The sequence below is a fragment of the Sciurus carolinensis genome, chromosome 4 (assembly GCF_902686445.1).
Source record: "Sciurus carolinensis chromosome 4, mSciCar1.2, whole genome shotgun sequence".
Taxonomy (NCBI): domain Eukaryota; kingdom Metazoa; phylum Chordata; class Mammalia; order Rodentia; family Sciuridae; genus Sciurus; species Sciurus carolinensis.
Window position 1 is genome coordinate 173,511,755 of NC_062216.1, and position 22,765 is coordinate 173,534,519.

At 55.3% G+C, this 22,765-nt stretch overlaps 2 protein-coding genes across 11 annotated transcripts in view; one reads left to right on the forward strand and one right to left on the reverse strand.

The window, feature by feature from the left end:
* The first annotated feature begins 1,759 nt into the window (after positions 1 to 1,759).
* Trmu (tRNA mitochondrial 2-thiouridylase) lies at positions 1,760 to 21,093 on the forward strand. Of its 9 annotated transcripts, none has more exons than XM_047550919.1 (11): positions 1,760 to 1,907; positions 4,630 to 4,795; positions 7,683 to 7,789; positions 11,519 to 11,641; positions 14,606 to 14,778; positions 16,055 to 16,108; positions 16,183 to 16,249; positions 17,369 to 17,469; positions 18,689 to 18,833; positions 19,190 to 19,272; positions 19,457 to 21,089. In XM_047550919.1, exons 1-11 carry the CDS (start codon positions 1,826 to 1,828, stop codon positions 19,607 to 19,609), a joined length of 1,254 nt encoding a protein of 417 aa, XP_047406875.1. In that variant the 5' UTR covers positions 1,760 to 1,825; the 3' UTR covers positions 19,610 to 21,089. The 9 variants fall into 9 exon arrangements, 8 of the variants coding, with proteins under 8 accessions (XP_047406875.1, XP_047406879.1, XP_047406874.1 ...); XM_047550923.1 differs by having other exon boundaries at positions 1,784 to 1,907; positions 4,638 to 4,795; positions 19,457 to 21,090; XR_007108462.1 differs by having other exon boundaries at positions 1,786 to 1,994; positions 18,595 to 18,833; positions 19,457 to 19,516.
* Positions 11,061 to 22,765, reverse strand: part of Celsr1 (cadherin EGF LAG seven-pass G-type receptor 1) — a 125,094-nt gene continuing 113,389 nt past the window's right edge. The window contains exon 35 of one of the 2 annotated variants that reach the window (XM_047550908.1): positions 11,061 to 22,668. In XM_047550908.1, coding sequence (XP_047406864.1) covers positions 22,659 to 22,668 — 10 coding nt within the window. In that variant the 3' untranslated portion in view covers positions 11,061 to 22,658. Of the gene's footprint in view, positions 22,702 to 22,765 lie in introns of both variants that reach the window. The other variant, XM_047550907.1, reaches the window with a different exon arrangement.

Sequence of the window (22,765 nt, forward strand, 5' to 3'; positions counted from 1 at the left end):
ACCAGGCACTCAGGGAGGTGCCAAGGGCTCCCAGCTTTAGGAGTACAACTTCTGTGACCTTTATTACACTAATTTTGTGGAACACAGGTCTCATTTCCATCTCTGAAGTCCACGTGACTCACACTGCTGTCCCCAGATGGCACTTGGGATGTTGCTGCTTTTGCAGTGGATGGTTACACCAAAGGAGCTAACGTACCATGTGTTTAACTGGAAAGTCACAAAGGCATCACATTTCAGCCACCCTGTGGGTTCGCTGCAGCATGCTGAAGCCCAAAGCCCTTTTGGCTTAGGCAGGAAAACTGGAAGCTGCCTGACATTAACTTACCAAGCTGCCACCCCAAGAAAGGGATGTCCTGGTCCTCTTGACGGAGACCAAAACTAATGATGCCAGCTCAGCCACAACCTCACTGTGCCCCTGTCTGCCCAAGGTCACATCCCTGGAAACTGCTGCCCAGGGGGAACATGTCCCAGGTTTTTGATTCCCACAGGGCCTGTCCCTCCTGTTTTGCACTCACCCTGCACCTCCTGGTACCAGCCGCTGTGACTCTCCAGTTAGTGGCTGCAGCCTCTTCTTGGGAAAAGGTCTGAGGACCTACCCCAGACCCCAAAACTACTCTGCTCTCAGGAAAACTATCCACTCTAGTGAGAAGCCACATTTAAGCATTTATGTCCTTTATTGCCCTTTTAAGAAACAATCTTATTGCCAACCTCTGGTATGTTTGTTATGCTGGGTTTAAAACCACCTGCATTGCTGGGCACAAGGGCCCATGTCTACAATCCAGCTAACCAGGAAGCTGAGGCAGGAATGTCACAAGCTCCATGTCAGCCTTGAAAACTTATCAAGACTGTCTAAAAAAAGAAAATAAAAAGAGCTGGGGATGTTGAGCACCCCTGGGTTCAATCCCCAGCACCAAAACAAAACGGAAAAACAAAGCACCTATTTGCAGTGGCATTTCCTCCCCTGCATTTGCTAAACCACGGTTCAAATCCTATACAAATCAATTTAGTGGATTACTGTATAATTTTTTTAAAAAAACTAGTTTTAGCTGTAGATGGACGCTATATTTATTTTTTTAATGTGGTGCTGAGAATCGAATTCAGTGCCTTGCACATTGCTAGGCTAGTGCTCTACCACTGAGTCACAACCCCAGCCCTGCAGGAGCGATTTTTAAAAAAGAAAAATAAAATCATTACCTGACATTCTAAGGCATTCTGAGAAGCGTTTTTTACCCTTAGGTGTCTGTGTAGTTATCTGTGTGTTCTGGGCCTCCGTGTAAAGTGTAAATGTGGATTGAAGCTGGAAAAGTGGAGTCGCTGATGTCAAGAATGCCTGCACTCAACACCTGCAGCATGTAGCCTCTGGTGTCAAGCCAAATCCCACGTGAACTCCCTGCCAAGGTGGTCTGAGCTCCGCGCTGCAGTTTCTGGAGGTCCCAGCACCCCGCCCCGCCCAGGTTGCTGCTGCGGCTGAGGTCGGGCCCACCCTACCACCCGCGCGGTTCCACGACGCAGATTCCCTCCATCTCACTGGCCCGCCTGGTCCCGTCCATGGCCTCCTTCCTGGCTTGCGGGCGCCCACGAGGAAGCGCGAGTGCATCCCGGGGACCGCGCCGTCCTTTCTCCCGCGCCGCGTGCAAAGAGCGGCTAGTGCAGAACTCCCGGTCCGCGTCAGTGCGCGGCGCGACACAGACACTGGACGCGCAGCTGCAGAAGGGCGGAACGCCGGGCGCGGGGCGCGCGTTTCCCGCCGGGCCCTGAGTGCGGATGCGGAGACCGGGAGCGACTTCCGGCGCGGCGCGGCGGCGGCGGCCCGGGCAGCGCGCGGATGCTGGCGGCGCGGCACGTCGTGTGCGCCCTGTCCGGCGGCGTGGACAGCGCGGTGGCCGCGCTGCTGCTGAGGCGGAGAGGTGAGGCGGCCGTGCGCCCTGCGGCCCGGGACGCCTGGGACAGCGAGCCCGCCGGGGTCAGCGGCGGACGGCGGCCGCTTCGGGCTGGTACGGCACCCATCCGGCCGCACGCTGCCTGCTGGCCGCGCCGGCAGGCAGGCTTTCCCCGACGCGCCTGCGTCCTCTGCCGGCCGGGCAAGTGCTTGGGTCCTCGGGAGGGGCGGGGATGGCCGCCCCCGGGTCGCGCCTTCGCGAGGCCGGGCTCGGACGCGCTGGCGCGATCTGCTGCGAGCCCCTCCGGCGCAGGCGCTTGGAATGCAGAGGTGCGAGCGTGGCTCCCAGACGGTGGAACCCTGGGTGACTGGAAGGCACCAGGTTGGAAGGCCCAGCACCCACGAGGTCCTCGAGCAGTAGTGGCCTTTAGTAACCTTCATGAAGGTTAGCACTCGTCTGCAGGGGAGGCTGGGCACTTCATGGAGAACCAAAGCAGGCGGCCTGCAAACTGACCGTTGAACTGGGAGGGAAGAAGAGTGGGATTTCACTCCGCAAAGAACTGCGGACCCGAGGAGAAGAGGAAGCCCTCCCGCACTTGGCTGCCCAGCAGAGGCACCGAGGCGGCAAAGTGCTGGCTTGGTCTGGCCAGAGGAGGGTGGGAGGGTCAGGCCCTGATCACGGAAGAGTGTGGAAGTTGTTACGCTGACTCGGGACTTTTGACCGTGTTGAGGAGGCGATTCAGAGCCCTGAGAGTTTCTAACGAGGGGGTCGACTGGGTGTCTGAGCAGATGTGGAGAACTGGCGGTGATCTCCCAGATTCAGCCACTTCAAAGAGAACCCTGTGTCCAGACCAGGGATCTGCTTATTCTAGCCTTGGGTTTTCCTGCATGAAGGGGGCTGATGGATGTAGAGAAAAAGTATGGTCCCCTCATTTTGGCACTGAGAACTCTCAGTGCTTATCATGTTGTGTGTGTGCCCTGGAAAGTCAAGGGTCCATCCTCTTGTGTAAGTGGGTCACATCTTTTCTTGAGGACGCCAGGCAGATGAGGCTATGGGTGGAGTGCAGTTTTAAAGCTCCTTGGAGTTCATACATCCTACAAGCTCCTTTCAGCTCCCACCGTGTGCTGGGCACTGTACTAGAGCTGGGGACAGGGGCTTGAACTGGGCAGTCCCTCCCTTGAGCTCCCTGTTGTGGTGAGTTGCAGGGGAGACTGACAGCTGGTTCCAGGTGGCACGTTCAGTAGTGGAGGTCGCCTCCTTCTGGATGCAGAGGAGGGGGAGGGCTTGTGGATGTACATTTTTATTTTGGCAAGGGTGTGTCAACAAACCCCTGTTTTGGGAGGTTAGATTTTAGATATGAGTGTCCCCAAAAGGTCATGGGTCACATAACCTGTTCGCATATTTAGAGGTGAATTGATTGGGTTATGAGAGCCTTAACCTAATCAGTGCATTATTCCCTGATAGGGATTGACTGGGTGGTAATTGCAGGCAGGTGGGGTGTGGCTGGAGGAGGTGGGTTACTGGGGCGGGCCTTTGGGGCTTATATTTTGACCATGGTGAGGAGAGTCTCTCTCTCTCTCTCTGCTTCTTGGTGGCCATGTCCCCAGCTGCTTTCCTTCACCACACCCTTCCGCCATGATGTTCTGCCTCATCTTGGGCCCAGAGCAATGGAGTCAGCTGTGTATGGACTCAGACTTCTGAAACTGTGAGCCCCCAAATAATCTTTTCTTCCACCAATTGTTCTTGTCACGTCTTTTGGTTACAGCAACGAAAAAGCTAAAATGGGTGCTCTCTTAAGCATTCTTTGCCTTGTCTACCTTACATTCAGCCTACCCAAAGAAGCATTGCTCATACAGGGTAGATAGCTGTGTAGTTGCTAAGATAGTGTAAAGTCATTGTCAAACTTTCTGATTTTTGGTTGGATACGTGGTAACAATAGAAAAGGGAAAGATGGGTCATAAAGTATATGGGTGGTAGAACTCTTATAATAAAATACCCAAGTTATTTATTTAGCTTAGTTTATTTCTGTGCTGGGGATTGAATCCAGGCCTCATGCATGCTAAGCATGAGTTCTACCATTAAGCTATGCCTCCAACTGGATAAAATATCCAAAATTTTATTTGTCTTTATATCTGATAACTTAGAATTTTTTTTTTTTTTTAAATTGTACCAAGGATTGAACACAGGGGTACTCAACCCCTGAATCACATCCCCAACCCTATTTTGTATTTTTTTAGACAGGGTCTCACTGAGTTGCTAAGTGCCTTATTGTTGCTGAGGCTGGCTTTGATCTCACAATCCTCCTTCCTTAGCCTCCCGAGCTGTTGGGAGTACAGGTGCACACCACTGCACCGTGCAAGCCTTAATTAGTAGCTGGAAATAACTTTTGAAATGAACTTACTTCTCTGATAACAGAATGGGAGTTTCTGTTTGCATTGAAAATTTTCTTTGAGTTCCAGATGACCTTTTGATCCTTGAGCACACACTTGCTAAGTCCCTCTTATGTGCTAGGTGCCATGCCTCTGCATGGGTGGAGACACAAAGATGCAAAGAAAATCCCATTTTACTCACCTTGAGGAGTCGGGCAACCAGTCAGTCCATCCTTAATGTGTTGTGACAAGGGACCTTCACAAAGTGAGCAAGCGTAGGGGTAAACCCGAGCCCTCATGGGAAGGCTACTCTGGGCCATGGTGTGCTGGGATCAACCCGAGGTTGATCTGTACACTCTAAGCGACCTACCTTCCCCCAGGTTACCAGGTGACAGGGGTGTTCATGAAGAACTGGGACTCACTGGATGAACATGGCGTCTGCACTGCTGACAGAGACTGCGAAGATGCTTACAAAGTTTGCCAGATCTTAGACATCCCTTTCCACCAAGTGTCCTACGTGAAGGAGTACTGGAATGACGTGTTCAGGTGAGTGCAGCTTGTAGCACGCAGCAGTCTTCCAGTGCCACTGTCCGCCAGACCCATGGGCGTACAGTGCGGGGGGACCTCTGTGCCCCGACTGTTCTTATTGTTATTTTGCTACCTGCCAGAAGTCTCTTCAGTGCCTGTTTGAACCTTGGCATGTTTCTGCTGCCAAGGTGGGGTGGGAGCCCAGGTAGGATGGGAGCCGAGGTGGGGTGGGAGCCCAGGTAGGGTGGGAGCCCAGGTAGGGTGGGAGCCGAGGTGGGGTGGGAGCCCAGGTAGGGTGGGAACCCAGGTAGGGTGGGGAGCCCAGGTAGGGTGGGGAGCCGAGGTGGGGTGGGAGCCGAGGTGGGGTGGGAGCCCAGGTAGGGTGGGGAGCCGAGGTGGGGTGGGGAGCCCAGGTGGGGTGGGGAGCCCAGGTGGGCTGGGGAGCTGAGGTGGGGTGAGAGCCGAGGTTGAGGTCATCCTGGAAGGGCTGGGAAGGGAATATCAACGCCCACGTATCCTGAGGGCTGAGGTTGGGAGGCTCAGAGAAAGAGTTATATAACATGCTTCCCTCTGCCTTTTGGAAACAGGAAAGAAAAGAGAGAAACTTTATAAAATCTGATACACTCCCAGCGATGATTGTTTAGTGCGTACTAGGGACTGTGCTGCATCGGGGAATGTTGCGCACCAGGTCCTGTTGCACGGGGCTAGACGTCCAGTTGGGAGGATGTTATCCTTCGTGAGGAGTGGTGTGTAGGAAAGTGCCCAGGTTGAGAGGAGGGGACATCTGTGGAGTGGGTCAGGAAGGCTTTGTGGAGGAGGCAGGGCTTTGAGCTGCCCCTGCAAGAGGGCTTGAAAACATCCAGGTAGAGAAGACTCACTCTGTGGGGCTGGGGAGCAGCAGTGAAGGGGCAGAGAAAGGCCCTGGTGTGGCTCAGGAGTGTTGCACTTTGGTTGGCCCCTGTTCCTCCCCACGGCTAGTCTGTGGTGAGGTCTGATGATGCTCAGTTCCAGTTGGCTACAGCTGGCATCTGAGACTGACCACATGTACGGTGTGGGTTGCCCTTGCCTGAGTGGGCTCAGTCTTGATTCTGTCACGTAGGCAACCTCAGGCAATTTACTTGATTGTTCCAAGCCTCAGTTTTCTCATCCTTAAGTAAGGACAGTGCTAATGCCTCCAAGGGGTATTAAATGAGGTACATACAAAATTCTAGTTCATAAACAGTCAATGAATGTAACTTGTTAATTTCATGATTAAGCTGAGTGTCACAGCCAAGCCTAGGATAAATTAAGGAAAATCAGAGGCAGAGCAACTAAGGAATTCCTCCTGCCTCTAAAATCTCCCACACTTGATGTGGGAGAGGAAGGTGAAGGCTGACTGCTCAGAGCCAGAGGACAAGACCACTGAACAGCAGATGCAGGCCAGCACAGCACTGGGTACTTGCTAACCATACCTGTCTGGAATGGGGCCCTCAACCAGGGTTGGTTCTGATCCAAGGGGTTCTTAGGGTCTTTGGGAAACAGTGAGAAGACTCATGCATAAGGGGGCAGAGGACGGAGGAGCCAGGGCTGCCTTCAAATCCAGTCCACATGGGCTGGGGTCGCTGACTGGCATTCTCCTGAGTCCTTGGGGTTTCAGGGGATGACAAGAAGCCCAGATGCTGCCTTTCAAAGCACGTGAGTGTGGTTCTGAAGGTTAACTCACCTCTAACAGGCCAACCAGGCCCCTGAGCACTGCCACAGACGTGGAGTGGAGCTGGGACTGAAGCCCAGCTGCCCAGGCAGAGTGCACCTCCGAGTCTCTAGGTGCCCGGACTGACCCAGGGTGTGGCTCGCTAGGGACTGAACACGGCCCCATGACAGCATCTCTGCAGCGGCCTCTGAGCTCCCCTCCAGTGCTGGCCAGGTTGCCCTCTGACTCACTGGTCTGGGTGTAGCCGTGACTGCTCATTGAGCTATGTTCTGAAAGTGCTCAAATTCTGAGCACTCTCTAGCTCAAAAATTTCTTCTGAATTCTTTGGTTCAAGACCCACTTGGCTTGTGAGGGTCTGAGTCAGGTGTTCTTTTAATTACCATCTCCTCCCCACCACACAGGAGTGATGTCTCTTTCCTAGTGGAAGAATGAGCTCCCTCAGTTGCTTTTGTTAATACCCCTGTTGTGTCTTCCCTTACTCTGTTTAGGAAATGGTTAGATGTTCAACTCCTTCAACATTTAAACTCACTGTTAAAGAGGAAGTTTATTGGGTTTTTGAGCATACAGAGAGACATGTGTGTCTGACTAATTTACAATTTAATGAACTTCACAACTTTGAATGATTAAAAACAGTAGAAAGAGTATAATAATATCAAGTGTATTGCAAATCTGGAACCAGATCAGTTTTATGAACTGTGAGGGGGGCAGGTAGAAAGTTTGACATTGCCTGCTACCGTTGGTGATGTACAGGTGACCTGTGATCCCGTGCAGGTTCTCTGTCTTCATGATGCAACCTTTTTGATAAGCATTTTTTAAGTCCTTTAGGTTAAATGAGAAAATTATCTCACATACTAAAAACATACCCAATTTTAAACTCCTGGAATAGGCATGGAGTGACTCTTCTGAGACTGACATGCTTTCTACATCTTGCTGGTGTCTGGCAGTCTGTTAAGACAGAAATTCACCAAATTAGAATGGCTGGGTGCATTTAAGGCTTGTTAGTCACGGCAGTCTCTGGTGACAAGTGCCGGGGCTCTGAGCAGATGTTGGGTGACAACATGGGGTGACTTGCCAAAGCTCCCTGTTGTGGAAGTTCCAGTGTGGATGGGGCGAGAGGAAAGTCCACACTGAATTAGATTCGGCCGGTTGGGTTTTGTTGTTGTGTCCTTGAGGACTGGTCACTCTCAGAGCTGAAAGTGCTTTCTTTTATTGCAGCGATTTTCTGAATGAGTATGAAAGAGGAAGGACTCCTAACCCCGACATAGTCTGCAATAAGCATATCAAGTTCAGCTGCTTTTATCATTATGCTGTGGATAATCTTGGTAAGGAATTTGGAATCTTCTTCATTTGTTATAAGATTTTCAGAGCTAAGACAGAAGCCAAAACCTTAGGACCAGTTTCATTTTCTAGGAGAAAAAGAAGCAGCGAAACATGCTATTTTGTATTTCACTGAATAAGAAGGGATTTTCTGGTGAGGTGGACATGATGGCAGGAGAGGGTACTTTCCATGGTGGGCCACTTACACATGTGGACAGGCTGTCACCATCCTGAGGAAAGATGTGTTGAGTCCCTGGCCAAAGGGCTGCAAGGTGACAGAGCCTCAGGGTAGGAGGAGATTCTGGGAAACCGAGATCCTGACAGTGAACCAGCTACCTCGATGAGGTATCACCAGAAAGAAAAGGATGTGAAAATGAGTATCAAGAGACTTGGAATTTTATAAAGATGCCAAAAATGACAAAGGCCTGGCCAAGAAAGAACATAAGATGGAGTTGGCTGCCTGCTCAGAGAGCAGCAGGCCCGGCGCCCAGTGCCTGTGTGTCACACACTGTGCTGGCAGAGGCTGGCCTAGACCGGGAGCCACAGCAGTGCAGAGTCTTCCCCGGGGAGGGCACCTCACCTTTCCGAGACTCCCTGTTGCAGTGGCTCCTGTCTTTCTACCTGGGGCCACGCACCCCACCTGAAGCTCAGCTCTGCTCAAGGCAGCTCTGGTGCTAGATGCGAGTGTACTTGGGGAGCTTCTTAGAAAGTTCCTGAGTTCATGCTCAAGAGAGTGATCCCCTTCCATAGTCCTACTGAGACCTTTGCTCTTGCTTCCAAAGGGGAGTCTGTGCTTTTTCCGGAGGTCAAGCCTTTGGTCGGCCTGCCCCTGTTCTCTTGTGGGTTTCATCTTAGTGATCTGTTCTGGAAGCCCACTCCTGTGCCAGCCGATGACTTGCCTGCCCCCTCACTCTGCAGGTTCTCTCCGTTCCTGAATCTTCCCTTTCTTGATTCTGTCTGCATATTTGACACCCATTCCTCTGTATTAGGACTTCCTGGTGCTGACTCACATAGACATCCTTTTGGTAGCAGTTCCTGCCCTCTGTCATCAGAGGTCACCATCATGAGCCTCTGAAGTTCTCAGTTTGCTCTGCCTCACTGCTGCTTGCCTGCCTGCAGGGCCTCGGCCTAGGGCAGATGTGATTATGTGCCCCTGTTTAGCAGTGTCAGCATTTTAGTAATGACATGGATGAGGATCGAGTAGTGAAGTGGGAAGCAGACTGGCGGAGAGGCAGCAAGCAGCACCCGGAGGGGAGAACGCCACGCTTTATGTCACGCCCGGGGCCCAGAGGAAACGACACTCCACATTCTGAGCCCGAGCCACAGTTTCTCAAGACATTTACAGGTTATTTGACGTCATCCTGGACCCTTCCTGTCACTGGGCTTTTCCCTCTTTTTAAGATTCCTAGTCTCTGCGGCTGAAGGCCTGGGCAGGGTCCCTAACACAGAGCTGCTCACAGAACAGAGAAGAACCGGCTCGGTTCACAGGCATTGGGTACATTGTGGAGGGAGGAGTCAGACTCCTGGGGCAGTTAGTTACTGACAGTGCAAAGGTGGGGACCCTGGTTAGTGAGGCATCCTGGAGAAAGGCAGAGAGAGGGAGGGCACTGCCCCTCCAGAGGCCCCCGTCTCTTACCACAACGTCTGTCATTTCATTTCACAGCCAGCTGTGGTTTTGCCCTCACAGTAGCACTCGGATGCAAGATGTGAGTGACCTAAGTGTGAGGTGACAGTGATGAGAAGTGGACTCAGGCGTTAGGAATTAAAAAAAAGAGTCAACGTAAAGAGAAATGACAAAGTCCTACATTTGAATGCTGGGCTCACCAAAAGTATGACATTTGGTGGATATGGATGCAGTTTACTCACTAGGCTCAGCAGTCAGTCCTCCAGGTTCCAGGCTGGGAAGAACTGGCTTGGTCACCACTCATGAACAGAAGATCCCGGATCTTAGTGGCTTCCAGTTGACTGAGGCAGGTATCTAGAGTCTGTTGTCAAAGCCAGTGTGGATGGAGCTGGCGAGGAAGGGAGAAGAGTCCTCCATGGTCTGCCCTGGCTGGGTCCCCTTCTGCTGATAGAGTGTGAGTTGATTTCGATTCCCAGGGTGTGTGGAAATGTCCCCCGATGAACTCTTGAGATTATTCAGGTCGCCACAGCAGTGGTCAAGTGTATGTAAGGATTGTGTTCCTTTGTGACAACAGAGAGCAGGGCTGGAATTCACAGGAGAAGAATTTCTCTGGGAGCAGCTTGACAGCAAGCCAGAGAGGAGAGCTGGCTTCTGGGGTGCCAGCTCCCTGGGTGGCGTGTTCTGGAGCCCTGGGGTGTGTTGACGGGCTTACTTTGGAAGGAGCTTCTGCAGTGCCCACTGCCATGTCTGAATTAATTGCACGGACAGTGCAACATGGGAGAACCACGCGAAGCCTTCCAACACGTAAGGGCTTCTCAGGGATGACTGCGGTCTTGCCGCAGAGGTGACTGTTTTGTAAGGAAGCGAGATTCGAAGTGGCTTTCTCTGTTGGAAAATGAAGTCAAGATGTAATAATGTGTTCCTAAGGTCCTTCCCCAAGTAGTTCACGTGCAGCAGTCACTCCCACGCCATGAGACCCCTGCTTGGCCAGTGTGGAATCAAGTTCCTCACACCTCCCCGGGAGAAGTCTCGCATGCTGGAAGGTTAAGCACTAATGTGCACTTTAGTCATTTCTTTTGACTTTTTTGCATCATGTAAACAGAAGAAATTGAATATGTTGGATGGTCCTTTATGGTGATAAATATTATGCATGTTTATTAAATAAAATTTAAAACTACTGAATAGTGGTAAAAGAGGGAAAGTGTTACCTGTGACTTCACTCCCACAGTCAAAGGAACCAGCCCGTGATACTTCACCTTTTTCTGTTCTTTAAAAATAGCAGATTGTGGTACAAATACCCGTCTGCCTCGCAGTGTCATAGGCATCTCTGTCTCTCGATCTGTAGGTGCCACTGTCATTACAGCCAGGCATTGTAATTTACTTCACATCCTCCTGGTGCTGAGCACTTTTTAAGAAATTGAAATGAGGTGGTTTTTATTGGGGGGGGGGTGGTATGGTACTGGAGATTGAAACCAGGGTAAATTTATTATGAGCTACAGCCCCTTTTTAAATTTTATTTAAAATTTTTTTTAGTTGTAGATGGATACAGTACCTTTGTTTTATTTATTTTTATGTGGTACTGAGGAGGGAGCCCAGTGCCTCACATGTGCTCAGCGGGCGCTCTACCACTGAGCTATATCCCCAGCCCCCCTTTTTAAATTCTTAATTGAGACAGGTTCACCAAGTTGCTGAGACTTGCCTTGAACTTGCAGTCCTCCTGCCTCAGCCTCCTGAGTAGCTGGGATTATAGGTGTGTCACCATGCTGACCGAAATGAGCTATTTGTGTTTAAATCTGTATATCGGATTATTTCCTTAACCTAGAATGAATGAATCAGTACTTAACTTTTTACAAGCTCTTAAAGACATAGTCAAAGTTTGTGGCAGGGTTGTATCAGCTTAAATCCAGAGTTGAGGGCAGCCCACTTAGGCAGCTGTAGCAGGGCCTCCGCTCCCTGGGACCTCCATGTTGGAGGGTGGTGCCTGGTCCCTGCAGGCCATCAGCATAGGAGTGCAGGTCTGCGTGCTGCTTTCAGCACCCTTGTCTCGTGCTGACCGAGGCTGGCGAATTTGAGTCTCACGCTGGATCCTGATGTTTTTAAAACCTCCCAGGAGCAGATGCTGTTGCCACAGGCCACTACGCAAGAACTTCACTGGAGGATGAAGAAGTCTTCCAGCAGAAGCATATTAAGAGGCCAGAAGGGCTTTTCAGAAACCGATTTGAAGTTAGAAATCGTAAGTTCATGTGCCCAGACCAAAACTTAATTCTTTGTGAGCAGAGTAAAATATTTTGAAGAGTGACGGGAGTTGGGTCCGAGCATGCCAGCCCTCTTTCTCTGTGTGCTTCTAAGTAACTGGTCGGTTTTGGGTTCACATTTGAAAGGTGCAGTTGCCAACAGGGTCACTTCCCCAAGGGCCTGTGACCCTGCAGTAAGAGATTTCCCAGTCAGGTGCCAGAGCAAGGGCTGGGGGAACTAAAGTAGAAACTTAGAATCCAGTTCTAGACATTGTGTGTTGGTCATCTGAATATTCCAGGGCTCTGTGGGGAAACATTTGACCATGATCACCGGGTGCTGTGTTTTAGCCAAAGCTTTCTTTGCATCAAGGTTTGCAGCTCAAGACTGGTGTGACCCCCATTCAGGGAACAGACACAGTGGGTAGGCCTGGGGGCCATCTTGAGGCTGTACACAGAGATGTATATTCAGAGTGGTTTATAAATGTCAGGAAAAAACAGTTTCACCTTTGGGGAAAGACAGATGCCAGACTGAGCAGGGACACCTCTGGCTTGTCCTGCTGTACCTTCATTTGTGTGTGGAAAGGAGGAGATCGCACCATTGCTGAGTGAAATGCGGGGCTCGGGGCCACACTTGTGCGAGGACTGGGCTGCACGACGTGGCTGCAGGTTGGCATTTCTCCGTGATGGCCAGCCAGCAGCCTGCCCCAGGCACCCAGCAGTCTCAGTTTGGCTTTGGTTCCCACCACCTCCCTGCCTGGGGGTGGGGACCAGAAGAGGGAACGCTTTCTACTCTGTGCCTCCTCGCAGTCTGACGAGCTGCACCCCATTTCCCAGATGAGGAGCCTGAGGCATGGTAAAGTTGCTGACCTGGGCACCCCAGGTGTCAGTGCCTGCTCCCTCAGCCCTCCTCCATCTGCCGTGCCAGTCACGGAGCCTGTTTTGAGGGCAGCAGTGACCGTGTGGTGTGCACTGTGTCCTGGGTGCCAGCTTGCTGCAGTGCTGGCCGCCCTTCTCTTTCCTTCCTTTCTCCAAGTGGAGGTACTCGGCAGCCCAGATGGAAAAGCCTGGGCCCTTGTCAGAAGGAAGGGCTCCCTCTGTGCCAGCTCAGCTGCTGTGTCCACCTGTGGGACCTCTGTCCCCTGCTCCCACTCCTGGGCGCACCACAGAAACCCCAGCCCATGGAGCAGGTGACTGAGGCGCAGTCTACTGACTGGGAGCTCCACAGTGGGCCTTGTCAGTGTGAGTTCCTGGGACCCACAGCTGGGTCACTTCCCCAGCTGAGCACGCAGGCCTGTATGTCCCCTATGTCATCCAGGCCATGCTCACTCAGAGGCTCTGCCAGGAGCGTCAGCACAGTGATGTCACGGAGTACTTTGGTTGTGTGCTAGGCATGCCAGAGCTTTCTGTGTTCTGATATGGTGACCCTGGCCTGGCTGGTCCCCTCATGTGCGTGCAGTGCAGCACCAGTGGCCAGGCAGAGCAGACCAGGCCAGCAGGCGGCGCCCGAGCTCAGCTGCTCCCTGGCCTCCTCTGCAGGAGCCATGGGTTGCCAGCTTCCTTCCTACAGAAGCACAGAAATCCATGAGTTTAGTGTGTTTTATAAAGTGTCTCAGAACTAAGAAAATTGGAATTCCTCGTATTTAGAGGACTTTGCACTCACGGTATTTGGCAGAATTTAGTTTTGAAACAAAAAGTAGAATTTTGGGAAGTGAGTCTGCTCACCTGTGTGGCAGACTGGGCTGGTTTCGTGTGGGCTGGTCCCGATGTTTTGTCACATGGTGGGGAGAGAAGTCGGGACTGACTGTGTCCAGCTCTGCGTTCTCCTCCTGCGTTGTCTTGGGCGAGTCACTTCAGTTCTCTGAGCATCCGCTTCCTCGACTGTTAAATGGGGACAAGTCACCTCAGGATCTAACGTGGGGATTGGCGGGTGGAAATGTGAGCCCCGCAGAAGCCACACTGCCGCACCGCTGTGCTGACATAATGCCTGCATGGCTTGTGTGCTGCACAGCCGTCATCCTAGCCACTCGGGAGGCTGAGGCAGGAGGATGGTGAGTTCAAAGCCAGTCTCAGCAACTTAGCGAGGCCCTAAGCAACTCAGTGAGACCCTGTCCCAAACAAAAAGGTCTAGGATGTGGCTCAGTGGTTAAGCACCCCTGAGTTCAATCCCTGGTACCAAAAAAATTTAAAAATAAGCCTGTAGTGCCACTGAAGCCTGTCACGTGCGTGGCGGGCTGTGTGTGTGACCGTGATGCTGTGCTCAGCCCCAGAGGTGAGAGGGCGAGAGGAGTTGTAAGGTCGCTCCCTGTTCTGAGCTGATGAGTTCCAGGGGTTGCTGGGTGGCGTGGGGAGCCTGCAGCTCCCGTGCCAGTGGCTGAGCCCCCCACCCAGGTGGCCCAGAGTTGGGAGCAGACCTTCTTTTCAGAACCAGGGTTCCAGATCACTCACGCCTCTGCAGGCGCTAGAGCTGTTCTTTACAATTAAGTGGAGCCTGTCTGGGAAACAGCACGCGGCTGTGAGTGTCACTGTGGCCTCCAGACAGAGCCCTTGAGCAGAAAGCAAGCGTGGCCCGTGCGCCTGCTGTGGTCCCGCCTGAGGCCCGGTGTGCGGCTGAAGGCCGACCTCTGGCCTGCCCAGCTGCCCGCTGGGGGCGGAGGGGCATGGGCTCGTATCTTCCCCTTCTCATTCCGTGTTTTTCCTGCGATGTTTTTCTTCGAAACTCTTACAGTCCACATTATGAACTGGAATAATGTCCCCATCGTTAGAGCCTGCCTGCCCTGTGACTTTCTTGTGGTAGGTAGATGGGGGCGAGCGTTTTCACTGGCGGCTCCTCCCAGTGGTCTGCCGTTGGGTATCGGTTTCTGCTTCTGACAGACCAGGGGTGGCTAAGTGAACAGAAGGACGTTACTAAAGGCAAAGTCATTATTTTTATTCCTGCAACATCTTTTGTTCTTTACTCTTGGCAGCGGTAAAACTTCTCCAAGCAGCTGACAGCTTTAAAGACCAGACCTTCTTTCTCAGCCAGGTTTCCCAGGATGCCCTGAGGAGAACCATCTTCCCTCTAGGGGGATTAACGAAGGATTTTGTAAAGAAAATAGCTGCTGAGAATAGACTCCATCATGTGCTCCAGAAGAAAGAGGTAGGCGCGGGGAGTCTGCCTCTGCCTCAGCCTCTGCCTCGGGCACACCCGCCTCCGCGGCCAGGCGCAGGGAGAAGGGGAGCCGGGGCTCCTCACCTGGCATCCAGCGTCGAGCAGGCTGGAGCGTTGCAGGCGCAGAGGCTGCCCTGGCGCTCCTGCTTCCCTGCCTGGGCCCCCAGCTGCCTCTGCTGCCGTCTGTGCGCGAAGCTCCCGTTCATCCCATGGCTGGCACATCGCATGTCGCTTTTGTGCCAGGCCCTGTGCTGCTGAAGCCCGAGGAGATGGTGACAGGCACACAGTCCTTTCCTGCCTTCCCCAAGATGGCAGTGGAGAAGGGGAGAGAGACTTTTGAGACATGTCGTCATCAACCTAGCAGACACCTGCGGAGGAAGGGCTGAGATTCTGAGAGGACCAGTGGGGTGCAGGTCCGCCCAGGGGCAGAGGTGCCCAGAAAGGGCCCTGGGGGAATCACGTGTAACTTCCAGCTCAAGTACAGGGGAGATTAGTGGGAAAAGTTCATGTGGAGGGAAGGACATGGGCAAAGGCCCTGGGGTGAGGGGCCAGGAGTGGTGGTGTGACTGGGGTGCAGCCATATGCCAGGGGCTGAGTGTGGGGTGAGGGCACTGCAGGGTCAGCCTCCTGAGCCACTGCCGAGCCTGCCCACTCACCACTCGGGCTTCCTCTCAGGAACGGGCAGTCCCTCCTCCCTCACTCCTCTGCTGCTCAGTTCCAGCAGTTGCTCCATGGTGGGAGCTGAGGGACTTGCCGGGACGCGTGGGACAGGCCCTACCTTCCAAGGCCCATGTTCTGGAGGGACACGAGCCAAAGAATAGGTGCTGGCTCACAGGCCTTCCTGTGTGGGGAACAGTCGGTCCCGAGGAGTCTTCCCGGGCTCTCCCTGCTGCCTCCGCCCGGGGCCGGGCCCCCCAGCTCCAGCCCTGGTCCTGTGCCTTCTTGGGGCTGGACAGGGTTCCTTCCTGTAGCCTGGACCCGGCCCCGCGGGGCTTGGCAACAGGGCAGTGCTGCTCACTGCAGTGTCCATGCTCAGGGGCCTGAACCTGAGTAGGATAAGACAGTGAGACATTCCTGAAGCCCCTGAGGTCCTGCTTGCGGGTTGTGCCTCGTGTCTGAGGGTGCTGGAGGAGGCGACCAGGTCCCTGGCCCAGAACTGTGCTGCGTAGTGAGGCCAGGGCAGCCTCCGCTCCTGGCCCAGGCCCTCTTGGCACAGGAACCTGCTGCCGTCCACTCATCTCCTGTCAACCTCCTCTCGTTTCAGAGCATGGGCATCTGCTTCGTTGGGAAAAGGAATTTTGAGCATTTCATCCTTCAGGTGAGTGTACTTTGGTGGTCGTGCATCAGCTCCAGAGCTGGATCACCGTTAGTAACGGGATGTTTGTCTTCCAGTATTTGCAGCCTCGACCTGGGAGGTTTATTTCCATTGAGGACAATACAGTTCTCGGAACACACAAAGGTGAGTTGTTGCCTCTGGCTCCTTCCCTAAGCATCTCCAGCTGTGAGGGGCGTGCTGGCCCTGGGAACAAGATGGAGTCACTGAAGGCCTGGGGGCTCAGGCTGGGGTACGGGGCTGCGTGTATGTCACCATGCCGTCTCCTTCTAAACTCTGGATTTGACACAAAGCTGCCACCTGAGGGGGGCTGCAGTCTCCCCTGTGAAGAGTCCTGTAGGTGAGTGTCTCACTGGTCAAGGGACATGTGGAACTGCAGAAAGTCTGCTCCGCTGAAGGGTGTGGGCATCACGGCCGGGCGGCAGGAGCCTGCAGCCTGGGCCAGGCGCCCTCGGGCCGCTGCTCCTTGGGTGCTGCTCATGTTTGCAGACCCTATGGGCAGGTCCACTGTGACCTGCACAGTGCTGGGCATGGGGCACAGGTGGCACTGTCTGTGTGGGTGACGGGGATACAACACCCAGGCAGTCTTGACTCAGCCGCCTCTGCCCTGTGGTGCTGCCCGGGAGGACGGGGCTGTGCTCTGACGGCGTGTCAGTGAGTGTGCTCTGGAGAATGCCCGCCTCCTGAGGAGAGGGGGAGCGAGCAGGCAGCCTGAGCATGACCTTGCCAGGGACAGAGCCGCCACCTCCAGCAGCAGGCAGCTGGAGACTCCTGTTTAATCTGTGCCCAGAGTGTGGTGGCAGCTCTTGTCAGGGCACCTCTGACTGCACACATGCATCCAGAGGAGGCACAGGCGAGCGGGGACCCGTGACGGGGGAGTGGGACGTGCCGAGAGCCGGGTACCAAGAAGCCAGCAGCCCCAAAGCAGGGGGCGCACTTGCAGGCCACGCTGGTCCTGCCCGTGAGAGCTGCAGGCGCACCAGGGTTCAATGGCAGGGCCTGGCCTTGGGCATCGTGCCAGGTGTGAGGTGTGATCTCCGTCCCCTGTCACAGTCCTTGTGTCCAGCCCAGGGCTGGACGAGGCTGGGACGTGTGCAGCTGTGCCCTAAGGAGCGTAGCTTCCGAGTGAGCCCAGGCCACTGCAGACGTTTCTGGGTCGCCCTGGGGCCCACCTGCTGCCCCCACAAGCTGTGCTGTGCCCTTGAGAACCTCGTCCCCGGGTCTCAGGAGAATCTCTGTCCTTAGGTTGGTTCCTGTACACCCTGGGCCAGAGAGCCAAGATCAGCGGCCTGAGGGAGCCCTGGTACGTGGTGGAGAAGGACGCTGCCAAGGGCGACGTGCTTGTGGTGAGTGGGGTTTGCCTGGCACAGGCGTCAGCTCCCCTCCGCAGCCTCCCAGCGCTGGCCAGGGAGCAGATGGGTTCTGGTCGAGGCATGCACTAGGCTCCTGCTGTGTGCGGGTTCCTACGAGTCGCTGCAGCCGCTGTGAGTGCGGCTTATCTGATTTTGTGAACAAGGAGGAGACTGAGATGAAGTGACCTGCAAGGTCATGAGGAAAGGAAGAGGCAGCCACAGCTGTGGCTGTGGTGGTAGCATCCCAGAAGTCCTTGTGGGTCAGAAACTGGTGACTGAGCCAGGACCAGGCCCGGCTATCTGCCATGTGGGGCCCTGAGCCATCCTGGCCTTGGCTTGTTGCCCAGGCTCCAGAGCAGAGCTTCTCAAAGGACATGAGTCTCCCACCCCCACAGGGGCCATTGGCAGTGTCTGGAGATACTTTGGGCTGTCAGTTTGGGCGTGGGGGGCCAGGTCTGCTGGCATCCAGTGGTTAAGGCAGGGACGTTGCCGAATAGCCTGAAGAGCACAGGACAGCCCCCTTTCCTGACAAATGATCCCAGAAAACCTCCTGCCACCGCGAATCCTGGGGCCTTCTCTTGAGGGCAGTTCAAGGCCAGGAGACCTCGCCTGCCAGCCAGGACATCTCCTTCCACCAAGAGCCGTGTGAGGAGCCCGGGAGGTGCTGCTGCCTGACCGCGCCTTGTGGTCTCAGTGCCCCTGGGCTTGGTGCTCTTGGTCCTGCCCTCGGGTAGAGTGGCCCAGTCCTAGGAGTGCCATGGTTCTGGGTGCAGAGGCCAGGGGACAAGCGGTGGTGGGAACAGAGTCTCAGAGCAGCCCTGGTGACCTGGCCTCTCAGGGCAGCCCTGGTGCAAGCACAGCCCTAGGCCTCCCCCAGCCCTCTTTCCTTGAAAGCCCACTGGCATGACTGGCCCCGTCCCTGGTAACAGAAAGCCAGTCCTCAGAGAGCGGGTGGCAGGAGCTGGGCTGAGGGAGGAGAGAATGCCTGTGGACGCGGGCTCAGCTCTTGCCCCTGCCACCTGCCACGGGCAGGTTCCCTTGGCTCCTGTGCCTGTTTCCTGGTCTGCAGAACAGGGGCGGTTCGGTGCCTGTCACCAGTCCATGCTCCTTTGCCGTTAGGGTCTTTGGTTACCATGGTGCTGGCAAGGTGGGCTTTGGGCGTCCAGACTGCCCCCTGAAGGCTGGAAGGCGCCACAGACTTCCACTCCTGCAGGCCCCCCGGACGGACCACCCAGCCTTGTACAGGGACCTGCTGCGGACCAGCCGGGTGCACTGGATCGCGGAGGAGCCACCTGCCGCCCTAGTCCGCGATAAGATGATGGAGTGCCACTTCCGATTCCGCCACCAGATGGCACTAGGTGATCAGGCAGGGCTGTCTTTTGGAGCTGAGGTCCCTGGGTCAGACTTGGGCCAGAGCCCCTTGGGCAGGACAGTCCCCCATTGTTGAGATTATGTAATCTTTCAAAGCTCCCTTGACCTCTGTCTGCCCTAGAGGGGCCTTGGGTGCAACCATGGCTCTGTGGTGAGGCGGCCGTGGCAGGTGGTATGTTGTCTGTGCGCTGGGGGCAGAGCCAAGCCCCTGACCGCTGCCCTACCCTGCCCTGGCAGAGGGGCTTCTGGAGAGTGTCTGAGCAGGTTCTTCCCCCAGAACAGCCGCTGCTCCATCCTGGGGCTGAGGCCTCTGTCCTGCTTCAAGGCCCCTCTCTCCCCCCAGTGCCCTGTGTGCTGACCCTCAATCAGGATGGCACCGTGTGGGTGACTGCTGTGAAGGCTGTGCGGGCCCTCGCCCTGGGGCAGGTGAGTGGGGTGGGCGTGGGGACTGTGGGGTCACCAGCAGGAAGGCCGCCAGGCGTGCGGCTGTCCGCACACGGCCAAGTGCCTCGGCCTCTGCTCTGGAGAGCCTGAAGCAGGCCTGGCCAGCCCGACGGCCACCTCTGGCCCGCAAGCCCGTGCCGCCGCCGCATCCAGGCTTCTTCTGCAGTTCGCAGTGTTCTACAAAGGAGGCGAGTGCCTGGGCAGCGGGAAGATTCTGCGCCTGGGGCCATCGGCCTACACACTCCAGAAGGGCAAGAGCAGAGCCAGAGCGTCTCCCGAGGGCCCCAGCGAAGACCCAGGCCCGCGACCCGCACCCTGACGGGAGCCAAGCTGCAGGGAGGACGCCTGTGAGAGCAGAGCCTGGGGCTAGGCAGCGTGCGCTCGGCAGGGCAGTGACGGACTTGGTGCGACCTGAACCAGGGCAGCCCCAGGAAGGCCCTGAAGCCAGAGCAGCATTTGATGGCCAGTGGGTTGGCCCAGGGCCCTGTTCGCAGAGTCTCTCCTTCACTCACCCCCAGGGATGGTTGCCCTGCAAAGACACTACAGGGACAGTATTGAATAAAAAGTCTGACTGGCACGAGGAGTCTGACCACAGTGTCCAGGGGCTTGCGAGGCCGAGGTGGGCTGTTGAGGGGCTCAGCACTGATGGAATGGAAGGCAGGTGGACTGCGAGGGAAGAGCCAGAGGCAGCCTGGCCTCCCCTCTCTGGGGCCTGAGCCCTTTCGTTGGGGAAGGCAGAGAGCTGTCCGAGACCCAGGAGTCCATAGGTGAAGCCCAGGAGCGGAACCCTGCGCTTTCCTGGGAGCATGGCTTGGGGCTGAGGCAAGTGCTGCCTTGTCCACTGGAGCGCTCTGAGGAGTTGGGTGACCGTTGGTATGGAGCGTCTCTGGATTGCTTTCCCCTCTGGGCCGGGGTGGGGGCTTCTGGAGAGGTCTTGGGAGGGGACTGAGACTGCAGGTGGCTGGAACTCAGGGAGAAGTCATCTTTCTGGATAAAGAATCTGGGATAAAGGCCCCTGGAGTTGTCAGGTGGGGCCCAGCAGGTGAGGACTGGAGAAGCAGTCCCCTGGCAGTGGGGCTGGTGCGGGACCCACCATCAGGGCAGGTGGAACTGGCAGGACCTAACCTGGTGGCTTGCTCAGAACAAGGGACATCTAAAGCCAGGGCTTCAGCCTGCCCGGAGTCCAGCATGACCCAGTGCTGATGCAGGGTTCCCTGAAATCACCGAGCCACAGGCCTGGGGGATGGCAGAGAAAAACAAGGGACAGGGTGCAGCCTTAGGATGCTGGGCTCCTGTTAACAAGGAAAAGGACAGTGCCGGCCACTGCATGGCCCACAGAGAGAAGGCCAAGTGTGGAGAGGAGCCACGGGACTTCAGAACTGAGGGGTACAGAGTTTGAATAAAAACAAATAGAAAAGGGCACACGCAGCTGAGCTTGAGGACTGACTGCCAGAAGCATCAGCTCCAGAGTGGGAGAGGTGAGACTGCGCAAGGCAGGGGCCTGGGCTGGACCAGGTCTGACGCTGTCACCGGGGGACCAGGAGAGGAGGAGCGTGGGCAGGGAAACAAAGGAAACAACCAAAGGCTAGACATTTCCCAGCTTCGGTGACGCAGGCCTCCTGTGCCTCCAGCTGGAGGAGGTCCCTTCACGCCGCCTTGGGGAGGGGAGCTGGGGGAAGCAGCACAGCAGAGGGACAGGCTCAGCGTCTTGATTTATTGTGGACTCTCCTCAGGGCGCTGTCATTTCCAGTGTTTGAACATTAATAAATACAAGCGTTAAAAACCTCCAGTGTCTGATCTCATACAAAGTCTTAAGTCATAAAAATAGGTTTAAGTTTTTCCTGTCTTAGCAAAACGATTTTTTTGGTAACGTTTTTGATCGTGTTAAGAACTACACCTCCAGGGGCGCCGTGCAGCTGGGGTGCAGCAGGCACACGGCACACAGCGCCCCTTCTCCCTCTGAAGCCCCCCAAGGCGCGCACTCCTGCCTGGCCCGAGGTCAGGGCGTGCGTTCCGGGCAGAGGAGCTGCCTTTCACCGACTGGCAGCTTTTCATATTTGGAAGCAGCTGTACTGTCACCTATTTGGGCACCTGATTTGAAGATCACAGGACATGCTGAAATAAGCATCTGAATGATTCTGGGTCTGTCCCATGGCCCTGCGGGCCATGCTGTGCCATGGCTCTCAGGGACAATCAGTGCTTCACGAGTTTTCAGACAGCATGGTGGCCATTGCAAAGAGTGCTGCAGCTTTGTCCTTCTGCACAACTGACCACCTGAAGCAAAGTGATGTAATTGGTCAGACTTTGGGGATGGCACCGCAGCTGCTCAGTCTAACCAGGAAGCTGGCAGGAGGATGTGACATCCTGAAGGCCTTGCAGCTCCTTCTGGGTTGGGATGTATGAATGCTTTGAGATTCCCCGGAAGCAGGAGTTAGGGGACAAAGGAATTCCCTGCCTGCAGTACCAGGCTCCCAAGCGCAGTAGCATGGCAGTCAGGAATGGTGGGTGGTGAGATTGCTGCGGCAGCCACGGTCCACCCTGCCCTCAGCAGGCGCCTTGAGGGAGCTGGTCCCAGGTGGCACTGTGGGCAGCGTGCATGGAGGGAGGTGAAAGGCAGCACGTGAGCGTGCTGTGGTTTTGGAGGCCAGCTGCGATGCCCGTGCATCCTTGCTCATGCTGGAAGCAGGTGCAGGAACTTGTGAGGACTAGCTCGCTGCAGGAACACCCCCACCTCTGACAGGCTGGGACGCCAGCGGCGTCAGCGCATTCCAAATTCAAGTACAACTGTGCAGTCTTCACTCTACAGACCCCGGTAACAACCAAGTCCAAATGCAAAGTATACACAGGTTTTTTGTCTTCAAGTCCAGGACAAATACATAACAGTGTTTCCACCTTTTCAATATAGCAGAGCAATTTGCCTTAAGACAAGGGGCGCCTTTGCAAGAGGGCTCCAAGACAGGCCCCTGCCTGTACTGGGCCTCCCCAAGCCCTGGAGAGCCAGCAGGCCCAGCCTGGTGTCTCCTGCACAGGCCAGCTTGACCTCTGCTGGCTCTGGTGCTGGGGCCCCTCCTGGCCAGGCCAGCAGCATGGTTTTGGCTGTCTGCAGTCTGAGGACCCAGCTGTGCTGGCCCCGGTTCAACATCTCCCTTGAAACATGCCTGTGGCTTTGGCACTTGTCACGGGTGTCTGACGGGCCCTGAGTCCCCCGGGAGGGCCAAGGGCTTCATGTCTGGACCGTCTGCTGTGGAGCCGCTGCTGCAGGGGCCCTCACACCTGGGCCCGCTCCATTCTGGAAGCAGCAGCCCCTGGGGCTCCAGGGTCCAAGGCCTGAGGACGGTGGTGGCCTGTGTGGGGTGGACAGGCTGGCCTCATGGTTTCCTGATGGTTCAAATTGAAGTTTCGTTACTGCCTCTGCGTGTGGAAGAAGCCACCAGGCAGGTGGAGGGTCAGTGAGGGTGGCAGCTGGGTGGGCTCC

Excerpts from the sequence above, each read along its gene's own strand:
- Trmu (XM_047550918.1), top strand. The coding sequence starts at position 1,826 with ATGCTGGCGGCGCGGCACGTCGTGTGCGCCCTGTCCGGCGGCGTGGAC. Across the intron at positions 11,642-14,605 it reads CCGATTTGAAGTTAGAAATC|CGGTAAAACTTCTCCAAGCA; the intron begins GTAAGTTCATGT and ends TACTCTTGGCAG. Across the intron at positions 16,109-16,182 it reads TTGAGCATTTCATCCTTCAG|TATTTGCAGCCTCGACCTGG; the intron begins GTGAGTGTACTT and ends TTTGTCTTCCAG.